This window comes from Alligator sinensis, unplaced genomic scaffold, assembly GCF_000455745.1.
Source record: "Alligator sinensis unplaced genomic scaffold, ASM45574v1 scaffold1248_1, whole genome shotgun sequence".
Classification (NCBI taxonomy): domain Eukaryota; kingdom Metazoa; phylum Chordata; order Crocodylia; family Alligatoridae; genus Alligator; species Alligator sinensis.
This window is the reverse complement of record NW_005842645.1, coordinates 645,128-670,530: the sequence shown is the minus strand read 5'-3', so window position 1 is coordinate 670,530 and position 25,403 is coordinate 645,128. Positions and strand designations below refer to the sequence as shown.

Genomic DNA, 25,403 nt, shown 5'->3' with positions numbered 1-25,403 from the left:
TGCTGACGGCTTAGAGGCACGGAGGTTGTTGCATTACTATTGCTAGGAGGGCTCAGTACATGCTGGGACTCCTTGGATGTGATAAAAAAAATAATTTACATTTCCATGCAAATATAGAACATTTAGTAGAATTAATAATGATAAATACAATGTACTTATGTATTGCAAGAAAAAAAACTCTCATTCAAAGGGAAAAATAAAAAATAAAAGTATAAGAAAAATAATAAAAAAAATAAAGAAAAGTAGCTAGCAGTTTATCACCTAGCTTTTACATTTTTAATTATTTGCTTTTAAATGGGCTCTGAAAATGTTTTAAAGTTTTTGTAAAGACTCGTTAAGTACTACATTTCATCCATGTATTTTCATACGATAGGATTTTTAAAATGTTGTACACCTTTGAAAAATATTGTTTCAATTTTCACTGTACTATACAAGCACCCTATAATAGTGCATTAAGTTACAATAAAATGTCACAATGAATCATCTGCGATATTTTCTCATCTCTTCCCCAAGGAATATATAATACCTATTTTATAGTTTCTTTTTAAATATATACGCTGTTGCATGTTTGCGTTGAGACAGAAAACTTGAAAAATGCATACACTGCACTTGAATCAAAAGGTTGCAGTTGTGAGATTAGCAATATCCTTTATTCCTCTAGAAGTTTGTTCCACAGTCCCTGCAAAAATGAGCTTGATTTTTATACTGGTGCTCTAATATAGTTAATATGCTTCATTAATCTCTTATTTAATTTTAAATGATTAAACCAGGAAAGTTCAATTGTTCCTCTATTTTTAAGCTACGATGAGATGTGCATTTACTATTAAGGTTATTTAATTGAATCAGATCTCCAGATCCATCTCCTTAACACAGCTCTTTTGGTGCAAGAGGAGCAGAAATCTGGCTGACCATTGTATCTGGGGATTCTGTGTGTGGCATGACGCTAAATCTGTGCCAACAGCTCCCAGCTTTGACACACATGAAGGGCTCTTTGATGGGCCAAATCAAGGGGACAGTACTTGGGACAGTACTTAAGGGACCATTCCAGAGGCTACTCCAAGTTACAAGAGCTTAGGTCTCAAACAGCTTTGGCCATAAGGGAAACTGGAAACTTGGCATAAAACCACTCTCTTCTCTTCACTACACCACACCGGGCACATGTTGAAATGCTAGGAATCTAGCACATTTTCTTGCTCAAACTGGAAAAGGTGAGCATGGGAGAGAAATAATGCATTTAGAAAAATACCTGAAGCAACAGGGCAGCCTATTTGTTTTACATGCTAGGCCATTTCCATAAAGATAAAGCGAAGGTAAAATGGTATTTAAAGTGTTTTTGAATATTCAGAATACAAAATCTTCAAGTGAAAATACTTAAGGGGAAGATAAAATTACTTTTCCTTTTTGGATAGCTAGAGCTTAATACTTCTCTGTCAAGTCTATACAGCCTGTCAAGTGCTCCAAACAGTTGCCTTACAGGACTCATTTTGTGAAAATCTGAGAACATTACTTACAGATTCTTCTTGAACAGCGAGTCCAATTGTTTCTGCCACAACTGCAGCCAAGTTAAAAGATGGTTTTGCAACAGGATAATTTGCTATCCCTTGTTTATCTGCATGGACAGAAACAGATGCCCAATTAATAAATTATAGTTACATGACAATATTTATTCTACTCTTAATCAAAGACTTTATAAAAAGTCAGAAGTAAACAAATTCAGCAAAGAAATTGAAAACCTTAAAAGTGATAGCAGTAGGCTAAGAAGTATGGGGCAAGGTCAAATTAGGGATTCCTTCTCTATGGGAAGCTACATTATTATACAGATAACCCTTTCACTTGCATGTAACTTCCAAAAATCAAAACAGAAGTTGCAATTTTAGGTTTTGCATTTAAACCATGAATGTCACAATGGTGGTAGGTAGGTAGGTAGACTAGTGGTAAGAGTACATACTTTGGTGTCAGGTACACCAGAATGTAACGATAGGTTTTTTAAAAAAAGTTTAAGATAACTAACTTTTCTAATATAGTACACATATGTGTAAACACAGCTCATCAGCAACTGGGACAACTGAGTTAAAATGATGTTTTAATAATCTTAGAAAAGCAGAGAGTAATGCAAAATTATTTTTCAGTTTGTCTTTAAGGTTGTACATAATGTACCTATTTAATTCAGTCATATAAATTATATCCTCAAAATTTTATCAATAACTCACTCAGCCCATTAAAAGATGATTTTCACCTTGTGAAAAGCTCACATTTAAAAAGTATAAAACTTTGTATATCAGTAATGCTCTTCAGATACAGAGATAACATCATTTCTATTTTTCTAAAATGAAAAATAGTGTTTTCATTATTTCAGAGGTAATTTGTTGGATAAATTGAATTAAAGACATTTGAGTTTTTCTACAAATTAAAAATGTTAAGTCTTACTAGAAGCTTAAATGTCAGATATATCCAATTATAAAATGTACAATATAAGAGTAATAAAAATCCAATCAAACTACAGTGGTAAATAATCAATACCTTTAAGTATCCAAAATGACCGCACTTTGTAAATAGAGTATTGAACTTTGTGACAATAACCTGGGAATATGAAAACAGTGAACAAGACAAAGAAGTGCAGAGGCCATTAAGTTCTCTTTGATTTCTGCATTGTACCCCAAAATTTTCTGTGTGTAGAATAAAGGAAATAAAACACTTGAATGGCAAACATGCATCTATTGAACAGTGAAGAGTAAACATTTATTGAAAAAGTAAACTCTGCATTTCAGGATGGCTCATTTAACCCATGGGTAGACCTATACATAGAAAAGCTATTTGGCTAGAAAACATTAAAAAAATCCCAGTCTTGCAGGAATACTTTCTGAAAAAGTACTGTCTTCTAGTGATATACACAGCTAAGTACTCCCCGCTTTCCTCTCCAAAAAACCAGAAATTTTCTGGAGATTATGTAAGAAATATGATGTAAAGCTTTTAAAGAATTGGAAGTAAAGAGGAAAAAATGATATATCACCTTATGATTGTGCAAAAAAAAAGCAACAAAAAAAACCAAACAACTGCAGGAACCAAACTGAAACATTTGGGACAGATTCAATTCCACCTATTAAACATCTAAAGTGAACTTAGGCATGTAAGTGCAATACCAGCCTCTTCAAATCCGTATCAGATTCACCCAAAGAACCTTGTCTGCCTATGTCCTTAGACCAACACGGCTACAACCTACAACCCTGAAAATCCATTAATACATCCACTTTTGTAACATGCCAGCATCTTACCTTTAAGACTGGGTCACAAGAAGCAGTAAGGAGAAGGAGAAGGGGGACCGGAACCACTTGCATACCTTTTACATTAAATATTTTTCAAGGACCTGAGCAGGGTGGAGCAGAATCACATTTGGGCACCTAAGTCTACTCCCATGCTTAATGTATGTAAGAGAATTGGCCCCCAAACTTTTAGTTAAAAAATTCTCATACTGATTTTGTACTGAGTGACTATAATAGAAAGAATCTGCACTAAAGCATCTCAAATATTCATAACAATTTTAGACCTAAAATGTAATTCACACAACACATAAGATAGAACTCCTATTTTATATATGGGAAAACAGATGCAGGAAAACTGAAACTAGATGTTTCTGGCTCCCCCACTTGACCCAAGACTGGAACATTTTGCCCACTTATTTAGCAAGTATTTCGACAGTAATTCTGTGATTAAAGATCACTTATTTTCCTGGTTCCTTAGTTAAATTGAAGACTAAAAATTGAGTTTGAGTTACTGGTTACCCATAACTTCCAGTGTTTCTTTATTATGAAATAAATAGAATTAAATCCGGTTGTGCATTTACTTGCTATAGGAGACAATTCTTGATCATAGGTGTCTGCTGCTAATATTTGTATTTCTTCTCCATGATGGTTATGTATTTGAGTAGATGATAATGGTACTTTTCCAAACTCTAGATAAAGAGATTAAAAAAAATTCCTATAATTAAACATGACCTGCCTTCTTAATTAATATTAGATACAGATATTCCTGGATGTTGGCTAAAAGAAAAAGGCTGCTACTTTAACTATTAGGGCAGTTAAAATTAAATTTGCAGAATGAATTGCAAACATGGCCTTTTACAGGGCAAAATAATAATCAATCATTTTCAGTCTTATGGCAAAAGCTTGTAACAGTAGTTAGTATACACTTTGTGATTAACATTTCATTTTTACTAGTAGAAAGAAAAGTGTAGTAAAAGCTTATATTTACATCTAGTTGCATGGTTCAGACATTTCATTTGCAGGATATATTCTTATTTCACAAGAAATATATTATCATACTAGAGGTGTTTAGAATACAATATTCAGATTAGCGTACAGATCACTACAGTATATGCAGTAAATCTTATTGGCTTTAAACTGTTGCATTAATGATAAAAAAATTACATTTTCTATGTATATGGTATCTTAGATCAAATTTCAATGAATCAAAATGGCTGCACTTCTATAGATCTAATGTAAAGGGTATACCTATAACACAGAAAAATGTTCTAGGCAATTCCTAGATTTAGATAGCCGGTTTGTTATAGCCTTGAAATAACTGGATCTAACTGATGGAATTTCTTTTGCTGTACACCAGGTGGTGCTACAAGCAAGCAAACACAGGATAAAATGCTGTCTGAAGTACCTTACACTGTGTGTTATTCCAAAAAACTGTAATTCAGGGAACTAGATGCCTAAATGATAAATTGAGGGCCTTGGACAGATCCTAACAAGTAATAATACCTGTTCTGCACAAGTGTTAACTTAGGGGAGAATTGTGCCTACCTAATCTTTTTCACTGGCAATGGTGTGCAAGACAAAACAAATACAGCTTTGACTTTAAATTATGATAACTAAACACTGGAATGTGCAAAATCTAAATCTTGAACCCAAGATTGCATTTTTTTTTTTTTGAGAGATGTTAATGGTCAAGTGGATCTGATACAGGAATTTCTGGGTGAAACACTATGGTTTGTCTGTGTTACGCCAAAGACCAGACTGGATAATTATCGTCCCTTCCTGCCTTAAATATCTATAAATCTATGAACACCTTGCAGAGATTTCAGTGCCACCAGTTGTTAAAAATAAAAAACATGTTTATTTCATAAGCTGAACAAGTTCAATCATGATGTCAGTGAGACCTAAATATGGACACCCATACACCATTTTGGCAGTTGCAATAATTCCCTTTGAAAAAGTAAGTATAAATTAAAGTAGCCAATATATTAAAATACCAAGTATGAGAGCAAGTTTGTTGATTATCCAGACAAGATTTGGAATGAGTTCTGGAAATAAGGTTCAGAGCTGTCGGAGTCCTGAAGAGAAAAGCAATATTTTAAAATGTCACCAATTTGTTGGTTACTAGTCTAAACTACTTTTCACCTTAGAACAAAGGTTAACTGTTTCAGTCCATAACCAATTTGTTTTATGGATTTAGAACATAAAACATTAAAACAACTTTTGAAAACAAAGTTAAATGCTGCTCGTTTTCTTTCCCCTTTAAAAAAATATCGAGAAATTCACTACAGAAAGAAATGAACACAACTCCTACCACTATTGTTTTCAGCATGCTCCAAATTTGGACGTTCTGTGTATCGGACATGCCTGTTTTCTCTCTTTCTTCGCAAACGATTAGCCATGGAAAGTGAAAAAGAGCGAACTGGTGAATCTGGGATGACCCCTTCCTCCAAATCCATTGTTTGTTGCTTTCTCCCCCTGAAGACAGAATTCAAAGCTAAAGTAAAACCAAGATAAAGAGCTAAATCTTTAATGATACACCTGTTATAAAAATCAATTGGTTAAAGAAAATGACACAATCAACAGATTCAGAATAGGTTGCCAATCAGAACACCACTATATAAATTAGTATAGTTATCATGACTTCAGAGCATTAGAAGAGACAGACCTATTAAGAAATTCAGACTCGCTCCACCAAGCCCGTGTACTATACAAACCCTCGTTCTTCAAGCCTTAAATCAACTTCTAGCTATTGTGGTAAGGAGCAAAATTTTCCTGGGGTCAGATTATTCCATAACAATTTACTACATGATTTTTTGCCCCTGCTGTGAATACTTATAGTTTTTTATGAAAAAAAAAAAAATACTACAATAGACGGATCACTGGGTCTGATCTGCTATTGCAGTTTGTGTGTGCCTCAAAGCATTGAAAGCTGTAACACATAACAGATGCTACCAGGCAGGTTTAAAGTTACTTAATAGCAATATTTGAAAAAAATTCCTTAACATAGGATTTGACTGTACAGAGGAATTCATGTAATTTTTATGAATTTTCTGAGAACCTTTCAGAAAGCCTGTATTCTGAGCTTTGCCATCTTTTAGAGAGAAGTAATCTGAATATATATTTAAAAAAAAAAAAATGCAGATTACTGGAAGCATCTCTATGAGATGCTGACTGCGCAGTAGCTGAAAAATACTGTGCAGTAGTGCATCACAGCACAGACCGTGCTAATATGCTACTACTCAGTATTGTTAAGCTACTATGCAGTAGCGTCACCTAAAAGATGTTCACCGGCGCTACTGAGCAGTAACTCTGGTTACTGCGCATTTATTTAGTCCTTGCTAATACAAGTACTAAATAAATGCGCACTAACAACTGCGCAGTATACTCTCATATAGACATACCCACTGACTACAAGTTCCACTTGCCCCTCCCTCGTCTGCTCTGAGTCTACTCACATGCAATGTGTAAAAAACTGATGTAAAATAAAATATATCTTTTTCCCAAATTGGTGTATCAAGAGGTGTAAGGGATCACAAGAAGACAGCTTTACTTCAAAGATATACCAAAGAGCTTTTTTTGACTCAGAAAGTGCACAGGCCAACCAGAGGCAATGTACTTCTTGACCTGGTCCTGGCCAAAGGGGATGACCTGGTGACCAACTTAAACTTAGAGGGTAGCCAAGGCAATAGTGACCATGAAATCATTGTGTTCATGGTCCATCCAAGGCTGACAAAACAGATACCAAGCTCAAGATACCAAGCTCAACAGATACCAAGCTTAGTCTTCAAAAATGCAAATTTTAGTAAGCTTAGGTCACTGGTAGAAAGTGCCCTGAGAGACCAAGAACCACAGGTAAAGGGAGCATGAGAAGAATGGTTGTTCCTTAAGGACACAGTCCATTCCCTTATGAAGAAAAAGTAGTAGAAGGGTCAAAAAACCCTCTTGGCTAAGCAGGAAAGTTGCAGCCCTCCGACAGAAAAAGAAAGAGGTATACAAACAATGGAAGCTTGGGAAAGCCTCTAAGGAAGACTACTTAACAAAGGCCTGCAATTGTAGAAACCAGATTAGGCAAGCTAAGGCAGAAACCAAACTAAACCTAGCTACAAGAATCAAGGAGAACAAGAAATCCTTCTTTAGCTACATAGGGAGTAAAAGGAAAACTAATGGGAGTGTGGGGGAACTACTCAATGCCTCAGGATACCTGGTCACTACCACTCAGGAAAAAACGGAACTCCTAAATGACTACTTTGCCTCGGTCTTTCACAAGACCAAGGGGAACAATACACCAGGTAGGGCACAGAACGAACAGGGTGGGATTGACACTGTTCCCACCACTGCCATAGAATTGGTGTACAATCAATTAAAGAAATTAGATGCATATAAATCAGGAGGACCGGATGAACTCCACCCAAGAGTGCTGCAAGAGTTGGTTGAAATAAATCACAGAGCCCCTGGCAAAGGTCTTTCAAAAAATCATCGACTCTGGAGAAATCCCAGAGGACTGGAAGAGGGCCAACGTTGTGCCCATCTTCAAGAAGGGGAAGCGTGAGGACTTGGGAAACTACAGGCCAATTAGCTTAACTTCTATTTCAGGGAAAATCCTAGAAACATTCAAAGAGGCTGTGTGTGACAAACTTGCTGAAGGCACGATACTGAGTGACAGCCAGCATGGCTTCATCATGGGCAGGTCTTGTCTGACCAACCTCATTTCTTTTATGATCAGGTGACTTGTCACCTGAATGAGAGAAAAGCGGTTGACATCATATACCTCGACTTCCAGAAAGCCTTTGACCTGGTATCCCACGAGGTACCGATCAGAAAACTTGAAGATATCAGGCTCAACTGCAGGACTGTCAAGTGGGTGCGAAACTGGTTACGGGGTAGGATGCAGACACTCCAAATCAATGGATCGGTGTTGCCCTGGTGAGATGTGGGCACTGGCATGCCCCAGGGGCCGACATCATATACCTCGACTTCCAGAAAGCCTTTGACCTGGTATCCCACGAGGTACCGATCAGAAAACTTGAAGATATCAGGCTCAACTGCAGGACTGTCAAGTGGGTGCGAAACTGGTTACGGGGTAGGATGCAGACACTCCAAATCAATGGATCGGTGTTGCCCTGGTGAGATGTGGGCACTGGCATGCCCCAGGGGCCGGTACTTGGCCCAGTGCTGTTCAACATTTTCATCAACGACCTGGATGAGGGGGTGAAAAGCCCATTGGCCAAGTTCATGGACAACACCAAGATATGAGGTTGCACGGACACACCCGCAGATAGGCTGCAGATACAAGCAGATCTAGATAGGCTGGCATGTTGGGTAGAATGGAACCAGATGCAGTTCAACGTAGAGAAATGCAAAGTGCTGCATCTGGGAAGGAAGAACCCCCAGGACACCTACAGGCTGGGCAATGCTAACCTGACCAGCACTACAAATGAAAAGGATCTGTGGGTGACAATAGAGCCCAGCACGAATATGAGCCACCAATGGGACACAATAACCGTTAGCGCCAATAAAACTCTGGCATGCATCAATCGATGCATCTCCAGTAAAACAAAAGAAAAGAGGAGATTCTCCTGCTTTACTCAACATTGGTGCAGCCGCATCTGGAGTATTGCATCCAGTTCTGGGCGCTGCACTTCAACAAGGATGTGCTAAAGCTCGAGGGGGTCCAGAGAAGGGCCCACCCGTATGATCAGAGACTTGCATGGCAAGCCATATGAGGAGAGGCTTAGGGATCTCGGACTCTTCACCCTAAAGAAAAGAAGGCTGAGAAGGGACCTGACTGTGGCTTAACGCTATATCAGAGGCGTACATCAGGGGCTCAGTGAACAACTGTTCACCAGGGCGCCCTGGGGAAAAACTAGAAACAACAGCCACAAACTCCTGGAAGATAGTTTCAGGCTGAACATTAGGAAAAAACTTCTTCACAACTAGGGTGTTCAGACTATGGAACAAGCTCCCCCCCAGAGGTGGTACAATCACCTACCCTGGAGGTCTTCAAGAGAAGACTGGATGGTCACCGGGCTGGGGTCACCTGACCCGGGTCACCTGACCCCAGATGTCTTTTCTGCTCATGCAGGGGGCTGGACCTGATGCTTCTTCAGGGTCCCTTCCAGCCCTATGATTCTATGACATTTGTTTTAGAGCTATGTAAAGAAGCAGCTTGTTTACTCCTCTTGTACTTCCTAAGAATACCTTTTACTATCACATGGGAAAAGAAAATGAGAGAAAAGATAAGACAGTGACAAGGATAACTAACTTAGATTGCTGTTGTCACTGGCATTACATATCATTTTGACCTCTCAAGGGAAAGCACGACTTGGAGCTACTTTCCCATCTTTAGAAACCAGGATGTGAGTTCAAAGCTCAAAAAAAGGGAAGACATTTGAAGAAAAGCTAAGCTTGCATTAAGCAGTGAGGTCTTCTGGAAAATAAACAGGTAGCACAATAGAAAAATGCAGAAATTCATCTTAGCTTTATCAACAAGAAGCATCACTTGTTGGGCTTACTTGGTTTAACTTTGAAGTGAGTTTGAAAGAGATCACATTCATTTCTTTGAACTCCTACAGGCTAGTCCTAATGTGCAATTTATACTTCTTTTTTTTAAATACATGATCAAAAACAATCCTGCAGTCTTAAAGCTTTGTCATTAGTTATACAATTAACTTTGCTTGACTTCACATACTTTTGAATACTTCAGACGTGGTGACAGAACTTCAGAAAGACAAACGCTGTTCCCCTATACATCTGTATGGATTTTGTCCCTGCTCAGAAAAAGGAGAGTTTTCCCCTCAGTGTGTAGTAATATCTTGTCATTACCACCTGGAAGCTTATCATCCCTGATTGCTACCAGTCAATGCCTAGCTAGTGTGGTGCTGATTAAGCACTGCAGGCTGTTGCAATGGAGATTCTTAATTGCTATGAAAATGGTGCTGCTGCCCCCATGCCATAAAATTTGGCAGGACATAGGAGATTATCGACAATTTTGTATATGGAATACTGAAAAGCTATATATGCCTGTTGTTACAGCCCTGCTAAGCCAAAGACTATTAATAGGAAGGGTATTATTCTCCATGATACCTCAAAGTCCCCAGATCACTGTGGAAGATTCAGCAATATTAATATGGGCTGGTATAGCAAGGCAGACTAGTATATTTGGAAACTCTGGCTTGTTTGCTGGAATGAACTAGGTAGTCCCTAAAAGGCATTTACAGACATGCTCTGAGGGTGGGTGCTTTAATTAAAGCAGCTCTGAGCCCTGCGGCCCAGACAGAATGGCCTGGCGGGCCGCATTTTGCCCCCATTAGGGTCTGCTGAAGTGTGGTAATTACCACCACTCGATTAATTGAGTCTGCTCTGACGTGCTGTAATTATAGTGCATCGGTATGTGTATAGGCACCCTAAGGTGACAGACATCTTGCCCTACCTTCTTTATTAAACCATTTGCCCATAACTCTTTATGGTTTTCCCCTGGGATTTGTTTAGCATTTCATGAAGCATCTAGTTTACCTGTCCCCATTGAAAGATCTGCTAGCCTTTTGAGGACTGAGAACCTACACCCTGATAAAGCCCTTTTCAAATGAATGGATCATCACATTCCAGGTGCTAAGGCCAATACAAAAATGTAAGTACCTACAGCTCCAAGTCACTCCACTTGGATTCCCTTGAAAACTGCTAGATGTGTTCCAAATATCCTTTAAAAATATCTAAAAAAAAAAAAAAAAAATCTTTTTTAACAATTTCTTTGCTTCCATTTTTTTTGTGCAGGGACCGGGACTCCCCCCACCAAGATTTGGGACGGACTCGGGAAAGACTCTGCCAGGCCTAGGGTCAGGGAGGACCAAGTTAAGAGAACTTCTGGAGGGGCTGGATGTGTTCAAATCAGCAGGTCCAGATGCCCTCCACCCCAGGGTGATGAGGGAATTGGCAGGGGTTATCAAGGGGCCCCTGGCACAGCTTTACGAGCACTCATGGTGCTCTGGCCAGGTGCTGGATGACTGTAAGAGGGCCAATATGGTCCCCATCTTCAAAAAACGGAGGAGGAAGGACCCAGGCAACTATAGGGCTGTTAGTTTTACATCGATCCTGGGGAAGCTCTTTGACATTATCAAGGAGCACATCTGTGAAGGGCCAGCAGTGCAGATGATGCTCAGGGGCAACCAGCATGGTTTCATTAGGGGCAGGTCCTGTCAGACCAACCTGATTGCCTTCTATGATCAGGTCACAAAAATCACTGGACACAGGTGTCGCGGTGGATGTAGTCTTTCTGGACTTCAGGAAGGCCTCTGACACTGTCTCCCACCCCATTCTTATTAAAAAGTGACTGTGGCATTGATGCCTACACAGTCAGATGGATAGCAAATTGGCTGAGGGGCTGCTCTCAGAGTGGTAGTGGAAGGGTCATATTTGACCTGGAGGGATGTGAGCAGTGGAGTCCCCCAGGGTTCAGTCCTTGGGCCTGCACTGTTCAATTTCTTTATTAGCGACTTGGATGAGGGGTGAAAAGCACCCTGTTTAAATTCGCGGACGACACCAAGATTTGGGGTGAGGTGGGCACGCTAGAAGGGAGGGACAGGATACAGCTGGACCTGTGACAGGTTACAGGGATGGGCAAATGGAAATAGGATGGGATTCAATACTGACAAGTGCAAGGTGCTGCACTTGGGTAGTAGGAACCAGCAGCATACCTATAGGCTGGGGAACACTCTTCTCGAAAGCACAGTAGCAGAAAGAGATCTTGGAGTCATTATCGATTCCAGCGTGAACATGGGCTGCCAATGCGAGGACACGGTCAGTAGGGCTAACTGCACCTTGTCGTGCATCCACAGATGCATTACAAGCAGGGCCAAGGAGATGATCCTCCCCCTCTATGCGACACTGGTAAGGCTGTAGTTGGAGTATTGCACCCAGTTCTGGGCGCCGCACTTCAGGAGGGATGTGGACAGCATTGAGAGGGTCCAAAGGAGGGCCACTCGCATGATCTGGGGACAGCAGGGCAGACCCTACGAGGAGAGGCTACAGGATCTTAACCTGTTCAGCCTTCTCTCGTGAAGGCTGAGAAGAGACCTGGTGGCCATCTATGAACTTACTAGGGGGGGACCAGCGGGGAATGGAAGATACCTTGTTCCCCTGAGCGCCTCCCAGAGTAACAAGGAATAACGGCCATAAGCTGTTAGAGAGTAGGTTCAGACTAGACATTAGAAGGCACTACTTCACAGTCAGGGCGGCTAGGATCTGGAACCAACTTCCAAGGGAAGTGGTGCTGGCTCCTACCTTGGAGATCTTTAAGAGGAGGCTTGATGATTACCTAGCTGGGGTCACGCTCCACCCCCTGCCCCGGGCAGAGGGTCGGACTAGAAGATATGTAGGGTTGGAAGGGACCGTGCATCTATGAATCAAATTACTACTCCATAGCCTGGAGGGCTGGCTGTCTGTGTTAACATACTGTAAATTTAGTAAAATTATGCAGTCATTTTTATAAAGTCAAATGTATTAGAGTGCCTTTAGTTTGCTAAATGTTTCTGGCAAATACCTCCTGAAATCATTTATCTCCCGCTATCTCAGATACAGTAGAACCTGAGAGCTTTAATAAAGCCGTCAGCTGACAACTTTCCATTGGATATTTTCTTCTTCTGCATGCACTGCTACAGTAAATACTGGTATACGTGCCAACCACTGCATGCAATTTTTTAATCATTATATTGCCAACAATTTCAGCATGGGTGGGTATGGAGGGCAGAGTAGATTGGTGTGCTGGGCTGACCACACAGAGACAGGTCAAGAAGGGGCACATAGAAATGTGACGTGTGACCCAAAAAAATAAAACATGAAAGTTTTCACGTGTTGAAAGTGCAAGGGTGAGGGGTGCATGATAAATGGATTATGGAAAGCAGTTTCTTGCTCTGCCCAAGAGGGCAGCAGACAGACTGTCATCAGAACTCTCCTCCACAGCAGTTTCAGAAGAGTTATTGTATAACATCCAAATCTGCCAAGCCACAGAATCCATGTCCTTGTCATCACAGGATTGCTCCCTTAGGTGCCCAATTTTGAAACAAGTATTTTAGGTGCTGTTGCACCTGAAGGAATATTACTTCTCTCTTACATGCAACATCACCTTGGTGTAATAAGTACATATTACACGTAATATTTTTGCTACCACCTTGCAAGCTAAAGATCAATTGTTGCCCATTTTTAGTCTGAGTCTCTTTCAAAATGAATACTTTCCTGAAATTTCTCTTCTAAGAATTTAATTTTAGAAATCTCTTTTCTAAAATCTCATACTAAGAAGAAAGAACAACCTGATTGTGCACAGCAGTATATGTGAATAATGGAGATGATGAATTTATAATGCATATTCATAGAAATCAAGATAATTTAAAAATGTTAAGTCACTGTTACTCCCCATGCATATACATTTATGTAGTGAAAAATAACAGAAAATGCTGCATATTGAGTTGGGAAGATGTTCCCTTTCATCCGTTAATTCTGAATGACAGTGTACTATCATTGGACAATTTATTAAGAGACATGATTCAAATGTGAGGAAGTTAAACACTCATTTATATTTCCAGGAATTAAATGTTTAGGGGGAGAAGGGAAGAAGAGGGAGAAAGGAAGAGCCAAAACTTACTCCATCTGCTTTTGCAGTTGCTGAAGCTGTTCAGATATCTTTTTATTTTCATCATGCAAGTTGTTTTTTTCATTCACTGCAATATATAATCAAAAGTCAGCACACCCAGTATTTTTCACTTTTGTCAGTGAAATTTACTTTTGTTATTTTCTTTAACAAGACAAGGGAGGTGAGAGATTAGATCATTACACAATTTTAACCTATAAATTCCTACACTTTCAGCAGACCAACACAGCTACCAAGTACACTTTCAGCTGCCATTCAAAACCAAGCATTCATAAATTAGTCATGTATAGTGTACAATTGCTTTTTTAAAAGCAATGCTACCAGAAAGTATTGGATCACAAAGATCATTACATTACTTTTTCCAAGTGAAAAAGACTGTGACTTAATTGTCTACATCAGGGCAGCAGGCCACGAAAAGTAAAACAAATCACCCCCTGCCCCCCCAAAACAGTAGAAAGAAATGGTGAAAAAACTCAGCTATGTCTGCCAACAAGAACAAGTGTAAAGTTCTGTACCTGGGATGGAACAATTGCATACACAAGTATAGACTGGGGAAATTAATAGTTAGGCTGCAGTACTGCTTATATGGACCTCAGGGTTACAGTGGACCATAAGCTGAATATGAGCCAATAGTGTACACTTGTTGTAAAAAAGCAGCCAACAGCATGCTGGGTTAAATTAACAGAAGTGTCACTTTCAAAGCAAGGGAAATGATTCTTTTATTATGTTCAGCATTGGTGGGACCTCACCTGGAGTACTGTGTTCAGTTTTGGGCCTTACACTTCAAGAAGGATGTGGACAGGTTGGAAAGAATACAGCAGAAAGCAACAAAAGTGATTAGAGGCCTGGGAAGCTTGACTCAAAGAAATACTGAAAAAACAAGGGTTATGTAGTGTGGAGGAGAGCAGATTTAAGGGTGGTTTAATAATTCTTCAAGTACCTGAAGGGCAGTTATAGAGAGGATGAAGATGGGCTTTTCTCTGTGGCCACTGCGAACAGGTGTAAGGGTCATGGCCTTAAACTGCAGCAGAGGAAATTTAGGTTGGATATTAGGAAGAACTTTTAAACTTTAAGGGTGGCCAAGCATTGGAACAGGATACCTAGAGAAGTTTCAGAATCTCCATTCCTAGTAATTTTCAAGACAAGGTTAGACAGACACTTGACTGGGATGGTTTAGTCAGGGATGATCCTGCCTTAAGTAGGACCTCATGAGGTTCATTTCAGCCCAACATTCCTGACTTACATCTTTGATGTCATCCCTTCCTACTTTTCCCCACATTTCCCAGAAAAACTTCAAATTTGTATATATTCAAGCTCATTTCCAGGTCTTTCCTCAACCTGGGTTGAACAGCAGCAACCATATTTTCCAGACCATTATCTTTTTTTTTTTTTTTTTTTTGCTTCTGTTATTTTTCTTGTTGCTTTCTTTTCCTCTTTTGGGGTTCTTCTATACAAGTTTTTTGCTCTTTGTTATATGGCTAGGACACAGTATTGCCATCTTGCCTAAAAGTAACAGTGAAGGGTTTACAAGTCCCTCAATACTCTAATGTGGGATGAGCTGCCAAATCAGATCTCTTCCTGCTCTCCAAGAATTACAAATTGAAAAATCCTGGACAATTTAATATTTTGTACAACACTGCCGTCATCAGTTAGAACAACTCTACGCATTCTCTATAATATAAATATCTGATACAAAAAAAATCTTAAGTCCTTGTAATCAACAACTTCTGCTGTTAAACAGAGAGAACAGAAGATCCCAATTAATGATCATTATGCCATTCATAAATTTATACACTTCTATTTTATTCCGTTATTATTTTCCTTAAGGAGGTAAACGTTGGTCTTTCCAATCCCTCTCAATGAGAATTTTTCCATGCCCCATTTCATTCTCACCACTGTCACCTGAACCCATTCTGCCATTCTGGGATTACCAGTATTATACACAGGAATCTATACGAAGACACACCACTGATATAAAAGCATTAGGATATTCATTGTTTAATTCAAAATTGCATTTCTTTTACATCTTAGTCTTTTTTGATCACAAGTGCACATGGAACAGATGCCTTTAATGAGCTGTCTACAGTCACACATAAGTCCTTTCTCTGAATCAACAGTTAAAACTTAGGGCGTGCTTACAATGACACGACATCACCCAAAATTACTGCCAAAAAAATAAGCTCCCTCATCTACTTCCACTATGAATGATCCAAAGCTGGAAATTCAGTGGGTGGGGAGGCTCCAGGGAGCCTGCCACTGCTGCTCCTGGACCCGTACCCATAGAAACCTTTAAAATGCATACTAGCACATGTAGTTTAAATGTTTCCCTCTAATATACATTACCTTGCAAAGGCTCTCTCTCTGTTTCTCAGTCAGCCAACTATATGTATGTTACATATAGCTCAGGTTATAACATATTTACTCAAAAATAAGATGATCCCAAATTTCAGGTTACAACCCCCAGTACTTAGATTCCATGTGAAGAAAAATCTTACTTTGGTATATATATTTTTTAATAAACAGAACTACTGCATGAAAACTATAGTAATACCATTAAGTCATAAATTCAACATTAACTTCAATTTAAACATTATCTTAACTTAATCTATATTAGGTTCTGTCTAGAACCTGGTGGATGCTGCTCCATCCTTGGAGCCTACAATTTAGGACTGGTCACTTTTACATGCATACTCACTCTCACACCCTTCACTGTTCTCATCTTCTCCCTCATCTTCCCACAAAACATCATCATCAGTTCCATCCATGGCACTGGATGTAAAGCACTTCTTGAAGCCTTTAATAATGGATTCTGAAGATATCTTTCCGTAAGAAATGAGAATCCATTGGCAAAGAAGTGCTATGGTTGGATTCTTAATCTTCCTACCAGGCATGTGGTTCCCTGCCAAAAGCCAGTCTGAGTACCGACCCTGCAAATGGTCCTTAAAGAGCTTATTCACTACAACATCCAATAGTTGGAGTTGAGATGTCATACCAGCAGGTATGACTACAAGATCACAATTCACTGACTGAATTTTTGCTTTCACATTCAGTATTAAAAATCCTCTGAAAGAATCTAACACTAACATTCCTCTTTTCTTTAGCAGTGCCCCAGGTCTCCGTTTCCACACAACATCTAACCAGTCATTCATCAATTCACTTGACATCCATCCTTGTTCCTGGCATCTGGCCACTATTCCTAATGGCAGCTTTTATTTTAGCACAGTTTTTCATAAAAAAAAAAAAAAAAAAAAAAAAAATTCACATAGGGTGGCAATTTTCTCTCATTTCCAATACTTCTAACATCACTGTAATTCACAACTTTTCATTTTCCTGTATTTCTTATAATTATGAATTTTGCACCTCATCGATGGTGACATTGCTTGGCATGTAAAAACAGACTGAAGTCTTATCAGCATTACCTACCTGGCTCTGCAGGTAATCATGAGTTTTGCATAGTCCAATGCTGTATTGCTGCATTTCAACAAGTTTTTTATTGCAGTCTGATGGTGATTTTTGTGCAAGTAACGTTCTTCAGCTCAGAGCTAAGCCACTACATCACATCATTCAGATATACCACTCACTACTTACTTTGAATTTTTGAAGGAGAATGTTCAATTCTTTTGCTACTTCTAATGCCTTGAGTTGAAGAACTTTGCCAGTGATTGACATTCCTGAAACTGTTGAGCAAGTTTTCTAGTATGTTTAAGAAAAGAGAAAGGAGGGAAAGTGACCTTGTTTTGGACTCCCAAATGTTTTCCATGTGGACTTGGAATTCTCAAGTTTTCCTTTTAATTTTGTCTCTATCAATGCTCATTTGCTTCAGTAACGTTATACTTCCTTCGCACCTCACAATTATTTGTTTTTTCAGTATAAGTTATAACTTTAATTTTAAAGTTTGTACCATAACTGCACCTCATTCCTTTTGGTATCTTCACATTTGTACTGCTACTACTTCTTTTTTCTACATGGTCTGTCATGGGGGTTTCCCCTGCCACCATGCATCCTACAGAATTTACCATGGGTCTCTACGCTTTTAAGTTTGGGCCAGCCAGTGGTGATCAGGCCCTGTAATTTGCTCCTTTCCCTGCTACTGTCAGATGCACCCCTTCCACCTGTCCCTCTGCCGGGTGCCTTGCTGCTGTCAGGTGCCTCACTGTGTGCTGGTTCCCTTGCCGCTGCTGACTGGAGTTTCACTGTGTGCTAGACCCCTCACTGGTCTGCTCATGCAGGGTCCCTCATCACCGCTTCTGGGTCACTGAGTGCTGGATCCCCCACCAGTATGCACGTTCTAGGTCCCTTATCATCGCTGCCAGGTCCCTCACCACCACATGCTGGGTGCCTGACCACATGCTGGGTCCCTTGCTATCACTGCTGGGAGCCTTGCCATGTGCTGGATCCTTTGCTGCCACTGCTAGGAGTCTCACTGCATGCTGGATACCTTCCTACTGCTGCCTGGAGCCTAGCCATGCATTGGGCGTCTTGCTGCATGCTGGGTTCCTTGCTGAGTACTGGGTCCCTCGTCAGCATGGCTGGCCCTGCGGGTCCTTTCTCCCCGAGTGCCAGCCAGCACCTGCAGGGTCCCTGCCTGCTCCATGCTTGGTTAGCCTTTCCCCACAGCATGATGGGTACCTGGCAGGCAGGTGATCAGGTCACTTCCAGATGCTGCCTGGCTGGTGGGTGCTGAGGCAACTTAGCGTGTGCTGGCCAGGCTCCTTGCATGCATCTCAAAATGAACCGGCAGGTGCTGGTTAGACACTATCCCCACACCATGAGGGATATCTGGGCCAGCACGTGCTAAGTCACCATGATCTGCTGCCCCAACAGCAGGTGCTGAAGAAAACTGGCACACAGCAAGGAACCTGGCCAGGCTGCCATGATGTGATGAGTTGCTCTGGCACTCACTGCTGGGGCAGCAGATCAGAGCAACCCAGCATGTGCTGGCTAGAAATACTGCATGTTGCGCTGGCTGGCACCTGCTGGGTCACTTTGAGCTGCATGTAGGGTTTCCAGCCAGAGGGTACTGAACCAACTCAGCACACACTGTGGAGGCAGCAGCAGCTTAGAGTGACTCTGCACCAGCTGGCCAGGAACCCTGCATGCTAAGGGGATCTCAGGTACCCTCTGCTGGCTGGCCATATGTATTTTGATTTCACATAAGTCTTACGTGATAAGATAAGGCTTGATTTTCCCCATGTTGAATGGCAAAAAAACCTTGTCTTATAATTGAGTAAATATGGTATATGCTCCTGGAAGTCACTTTTGTAGTCTAGTTGCAAGCAACAAAAGCAGGAGACACAAACTTGGTAGGGAAGAATTTTGCCCAAGCACATGTCATACTAAACAGTTTCAAAATGAACTTCAGCTAAAGCTGACAACCAGCTATGGAATACTTTACCCAGAGTTGCAATACAGATCAAGGATCAAACAACTCTTTCATGTCTGCTCTTTTTTTCAGTTTTGCCATCCATCTTGCCTAGAATTTTCCTATTGTCAACCTATCCTCTAATCTAGAGCAGTGGTTTTCAATCTTTTTTTTCATATGTAGATCCCTAAAAAAAGTTGAATGGAGATGTGGACCCCTTTGGAAATGTTGAATGGAGGTAGGGACTCCTTTGAATTGTAAGTGTTGGTATCAATACTTTTGATCAATCATAGTCATCCTTTGTGGACCCCTTAGACATAGCATGTGGACCCCCAGGGGTCCACGGACTACAGGCTGAAAACCAGTACTCTACAGAGGATCCCCTGACCAAAGCTGTCCCTGCTTTTTTCAGAAAGGTGGTGTAGAAAAAGATTAACAGATTTAGCTCCTACTGGCCACATCCTTAAGCTATCCTCTGCTACAGTCAAAAGAAGAGTACACAGGTGGTAATGAGCATCCTTCATAGATTCATACATTGTAAGGCCAGAAGGGACCTTTGAAGATCATTGGGTCCAGCTCCCTGCACCAAGCAGGCAAGATAACCTTGTTACCCTTCTAAAGATATCCACTCCATCCCCCACATCCCAAGAGAGTACTGAAGCAAAAATGCAGCAATTCTGTATCATTGGACTTTCCAAGCCAATGGGATTTCAGAGGCATAACAAACAGCTAGGCACCTGGGACAGCTGCCAAACACAGGGACAGTAGTGACTTCTGGTTGCCACTGTGCCACCAGCATGATCACTTAGCTAAGGCAGCAGCCATTTTTCTCCCCCCACACCTGCCTCCCCATGTCAAGTTGGTGCCTGGGGAGGTACTACAGTTACACTACTAGGATTTCAGGAACAACACTGAAATCCAAATTAAGAAGAGACTAATAACCAAGGGGGTTATAGTCTAAAGATCACAGATGGGAACATGGTTTCCTTGCTGAATTTCTTATAGAATGAACATCAACAAAATTATCTCAAATGTTAAAAATATATGATATGCCAGTTTACCAACAAGGCAGCAACATTTGTAACAGACTATATTTTGTCTTAGGAATAATTCCTATGGATAAAACTCACTAAGCTCGGTGATAAGTTTAAGATTCTGTTGCCGGATATTTTCAAACTCCTGCTGTTTCTTTCTCATGTGTTCCTCCGTTACTGCACAGCGATCACATAATCCTGCTCTTAATCTAGGTGGAGATTTAAAAAAGTTTTCCATCGTTAAAGATAATAACATATGTCAGACATTGGTATTTCATTGGCTTTTGGAACAATAAATAATAATAAACTGCTGACAAACACATGGTACCTCACTAGTTCAAATTTTATTCTTTGATGCATTGTTGCTTTGAACTTTTGTAGGCAGAACAAATATAAAGGAAATGCCGATGATTGGTTATACTTAAAATCTGTGGTTCTCAACCTTTTTAGACCCAAGGTATCCCTCAGAAGATGTAGCTGTAAGCTTTCACTCATTTTTTGATGAAGAAAAAAAGTAGAGCAATTCTTCTGTTGCAAAGAACTCAGACCACAACAATGGTTGGCTGGAATGTTTTTGACACTATACTTTCCTATTTGAAATCTCTGAGTTTAACCCATGAATCACCTAACAGCACTAATATTATGTTGCATTCTGAAAAGGATCTTATAGCACCCTGGTTGCAAATTACTGCTTTGCATGGCCAAACCACAAGATGAGCCTAATCAGGGGAAGGTGGGAAGGGCCCTGATCTGAGTCTGTGGGGCTTGGGAATTTGGCAGTGGGGGAGGAGTGGCAATACTACTTGCCACTGCTCCTCTGCCACCAAATTTCCTGGCCCATGGGGAGCCCTATGGGCTGGATGCCAAGGATCACAGGCTGCATTATGGCCTACAGGCTGGAGGTTGAGCAGTCCTAGTGTAAAGATAAAATGATCACCGACTGTATTCAGCTTACTAGCTATTAACGCTATTAACATTTAAAGTTATATGCATTATAATGTGATACACAATGAAGCCACCTTCCTTACCCTCTCAGCAACCACTAGGTTCAAGGCCCCTGGCAGACGTGCAAGTAAAGGTGCCCTGGGATCCGATCTGTGATTCCCGCAATCTCATTTCCTGGAATGCATGATGTGCACACACATTTTTGGTGCAATAGTTGTGTGGTTTATTCCTCATTTTATCAAATCATTAATTGCATTGATGTGTGGCTAGGAAACAACTTCGGATGTGATCAACTGGTTAATCACGTCTTAAGTGCAATGTGTGTTGAGGCCTTGATACCCTAACATCTATCTTTGCCAACACAGGTTTTCTTCTCTCTACTTATTTCAGCAGTTTACTCAAGTCACCTGTTTACACAGATTTCTTTTTTGTAGACCTCAAGAAAGACATTCCACTTATATTTTGTATAAACAGTATGATACCAGGCAGATAATTAAATTTAATAATGGTTACCTACAGCTTTGGATCTACAAATTATGCCACAGTAAGATGTATATTGAATGTAAAACATCAAAAATAATTTAAAAAAGCCAAAAAGATATATAATATGCACCTGTAATACCCACTCCATGTGGAATACCTCCAGGTGGCCAATAACTTACACACTGATCCAAAGCTCCATGAAGTCAATGAATCCACTGACTTCAGCAGGCTTTGGTCAAAGTGCTTAAAATATATCTGTGGTCAGAAAAGGATTTGGTATAAAGAGCACATTCTTACTCAATATATTTGCTCCTATTAAGTCACATTATTTGTTTTATAAGCAAAACCAAATGTTTATTTACAATTCCAAGCAAGGAAATGCTAACACTATTATGGAAGACACATCTGAATTCTGTTTTGCCAGCAAAATAACATAACTCTTTTAAGTAATAAATTATATAATTTAAGAAACAGAAAGAACAACTGAATTTTCAGACCGACAGCTGAGCATTAGCAGGAACAAACGTCTTGGTTTGTAGTATCAGACATACCCAATATATAAGACTGGAGAAAAGAGTATACAATCTGAATATTGAGACATTACTGTCACTTGCCTGACTAACAACTGCATTATAAGCACATAGTAGTCTGAGAGTCAAAGTTACTACTTGCAATCCAGTTCCTCTCTTTGAAACAGTTTTAAGTGCTCCTGAGTTTTTAAAACAAGAGTACTTTGTCTGTATGCATAATCAAGCAAGTCCATCCACTTGTGGATGTTCCATAATCTTGCCCATGTGAGGTCAAAAGTTCAGGACATAAACTGTTGACTGGGTTAACCACTACTTCTTTCACTAAGGATTTCAAGCTCTCTAGTATCAGATTTTTACCTGCCACTGAATACTGAATGGCCGAGAAGTAGGGGAACAGTAATCTCAGCATACATACAACCTCCTCCTTTTGCTAGTCTTTACAGAGCAAATTTTATCTACTCTACACTTTCAAAAATGAAAAGATCTGGGGTATTTTTATATGCATTTGGTTTTGCATATTAAGCAAACAAAACAGCAATATGGCATCCAAACTTAGCAAAAGGGGAAAAAGTAGAATGGAGTGGTTGAGGATGAGACAGACAGACAAAGCAAATGTATTTTTTTCAGAGATCTATCTCCTTTAGATTATCTCAAATCTGAAATAATATTTAGTTATCAGGAGTTTTAAAATGTAATCTAATACAGGCTCCCTGTTCCATTTCACCATTTCCTTTATAACTCTGGGAAGGATTTTGTCTCGTGTCTCAGTGTTTCATCAGTATTTAAATGCACTCATTTCTCATCAGCCCATTAAACTTACTTCTTACAATGATTTTTATTGAGGAACTTGCCTGGATATTGCAAAATGTTCCCCTAAGTCAATTTCTTTCACTGCTTTTTGTTTATCTATAGGGTACTAAGTACCATGGTACCGGAGAATGAATAACATTATGTAAAAACAATTCAGTCAGAAGGATTTACACGCTCCAGTTCTCTAAACAATATAATTTTGATTACACTATAAAAACACAAAATACATCTGGACCACTCTCCTCAAAAAAAAAAAAAATCAACCAACCAAACCCCCATTTATTTACCTGTCTTCTAAAACTTTGATAGTGTCATGAAGTGCCTTTTGTTGCTCTCTCAGCTGCTGGTTTTTTGTATAAAACTCTTCAAGCCTCTCTGCATCCCTAAAATAAGAGAGAGGGGTAAATTCTTGTAAAAGCAGATGTTTTTAGTTGAGATTGAGTCATTACATTTCAATGGAGAATGCTGTGTGTGGCTATAACGCACTTGCTATTGAATGCTCCTTTCTTCTCTCTGAGAAATGCAATTGGTAATCAAAAAAATATTAAATTGAAATGAAAAAATATTCAATATCATGAAAAGCAGAATAACTAGTTATGTATGCCATGGCTATAGGTTGATCAAGGATAGCATCAAGTTGGATGTTTAGTCATTACCAGGGATTGAGGTATTCCATTTGCTGTGGAAAAATGCGGATTTTCTCCTGTAAAGGAGAAAAAAAACAACAACACAGGAAACTGCAGGTTTCCCTTTGCAGGCTAGCAGAGTTCCAACTGGCAGGGGGCTCAGAGAAGCAGAATGCAGGAGGCACCACATGCATGTGTTCACATGCAGTCTCATGTAGATGCCCCTACTAATAGCTAAGACATAGCATGATTGGTTTAATTAGTTGATCCTCCTTGTGAGTATTACTGTTGTGCGGTCTGTGAGTATCCATAACCAAATACCATATTTTAAATGTATTATACCCTGTTTACATTATTTGCCAAGTGATATTTAAAATATTATATTTATAATGGAATTATGTTATTTATAATTATATACAAGAAAAACAAACACTTTCTTTTAATCTACAGAAGAGTTAAGATTTTTTCCATCATCATCAAGGCAGGCTATTTACAGGAAACCATGAAAATGAATGATAAATTTCTGCTTAATGCACAAAGCAAATTAAAAAAAAATTGCTAATTTCTTTCAATGATCTTGGGTAAAATCTGTAACTACTTCATATATGTATAGACAAATACAATTTTCAGGTTGGCACTGTCCCTGAAATGTTACCAACTACATTTTTCACTTTACTAATTTTGGTGGGATGCTGGGAAATTAGTATTCACAGATCAATTAAGTGAATGAGGTAGTGAGAGGCATCAGAAATATATTATCCATATTTAATTGATTTAGAACAAAAACATGAATGCTTTTTGAGTCCCCTTATTACTTAAAAAGTTAGTGTGTGCAAAGATTGCTGGCCACTACAGCTAGCAAGGGAGCCTCTGAAGTACCCAATCCTGAAACAGATGTGCAGACTCTTGGGTACTTGTGGCATGAAAGTCAGAGACAAGCTGTATGAACTTTTCTGATGTTTTAAGGAAAAGAATACCACGCCTTTTCAGGTCTACTTTATGATTCATGAAGAGGCAATGAAAGAAATTCCATTCCCCCCCACCCCATGTCCCATTTATGTAACAGAACACTAACCTGGGTATCTTGTTTACACAAAGATGGTAGTTCAACAACAACATGTAAAGAACAAGGTCTGAAATTAGGAAAAAAGCAGGCAGAATAACTCATAAAGATGGTGAAGCACCCCATTCTGAGAATCAGTATATTTAGTAATCTAATCCTAGATTTATATTCTCATGCTGTAAAATGGAAGGAACAGAAAAAGAGGTTTTTAACATTTTGGTGCTGCTTGACAAAAGTGACTGACATTTTGGCTATGAAGGCAGTCTTCGTAATGAATGGTCTCTGACCCTGCATTTACAAGATCATTAGCTTCACTGTTGAATCAGGGTACAATATAAGGAGCTCATTGTCAGCTGGTTATCAACTCTGAAATATTAAACCTCAGGTATTCAAAAGCATCAGGGAGAACAAGAGCTCCCATATAAGGCTATTGTCTCCAGAATGTGGTAATTGTAGAATGATTCCAGCAAACAATAATTTAGTCATTTGGTCAGGTATGTGTGAAGTCACAGCAGAATATCACGGATTACACTCATCTTCTGGAGACTAAACTGACCAAAAATATAAGCTTTTAATTTCCCCTGATGTAGAAACAAGCCAGAGTATACAGGATAAATGCAACAATTGCATTGTATCAGCCAACTTCACAAC

The 25,403-nt window shown here is 39.6% G+C and overlaps 1 protein-coding gene across 1 annotated transcript in view; it reads right to left on the bottom strand.

The window, feature by feature from the left end:
- The window catches only part of RBBP8 (RB binding protein 8, endonuclease), a 62,866-nt gene that overhangs the window by 25,055 nt on the left and 12,408 nt on the right, over window positions 1-25,403 (bottom strand). The window contains 8 exon segments of the mRNA XM_025215460.1: window positions 1-2; window positions 4-71; window positions 1,512-1,609; window positions 3,842-3,949; window positions 5,572-5,735; window positions 13,894-13,969; window positions 20,392-20,504; window positions 23,351-23,446. The exon segment at window positions 1-2 is cut by the window's left edge and continues 52 nt beyond it. Of these exon segments, the coding sequence (XP_025071245.1) occupies window positions 1-2; window positions 4-71; window positions 1,512-1,609; window positions 3,842-3,949; window positions 5,572-5,735; window positions 13,894-13,969; window positions 20,392-20,504; window positions 23,351-23,446 (725 nt within the window).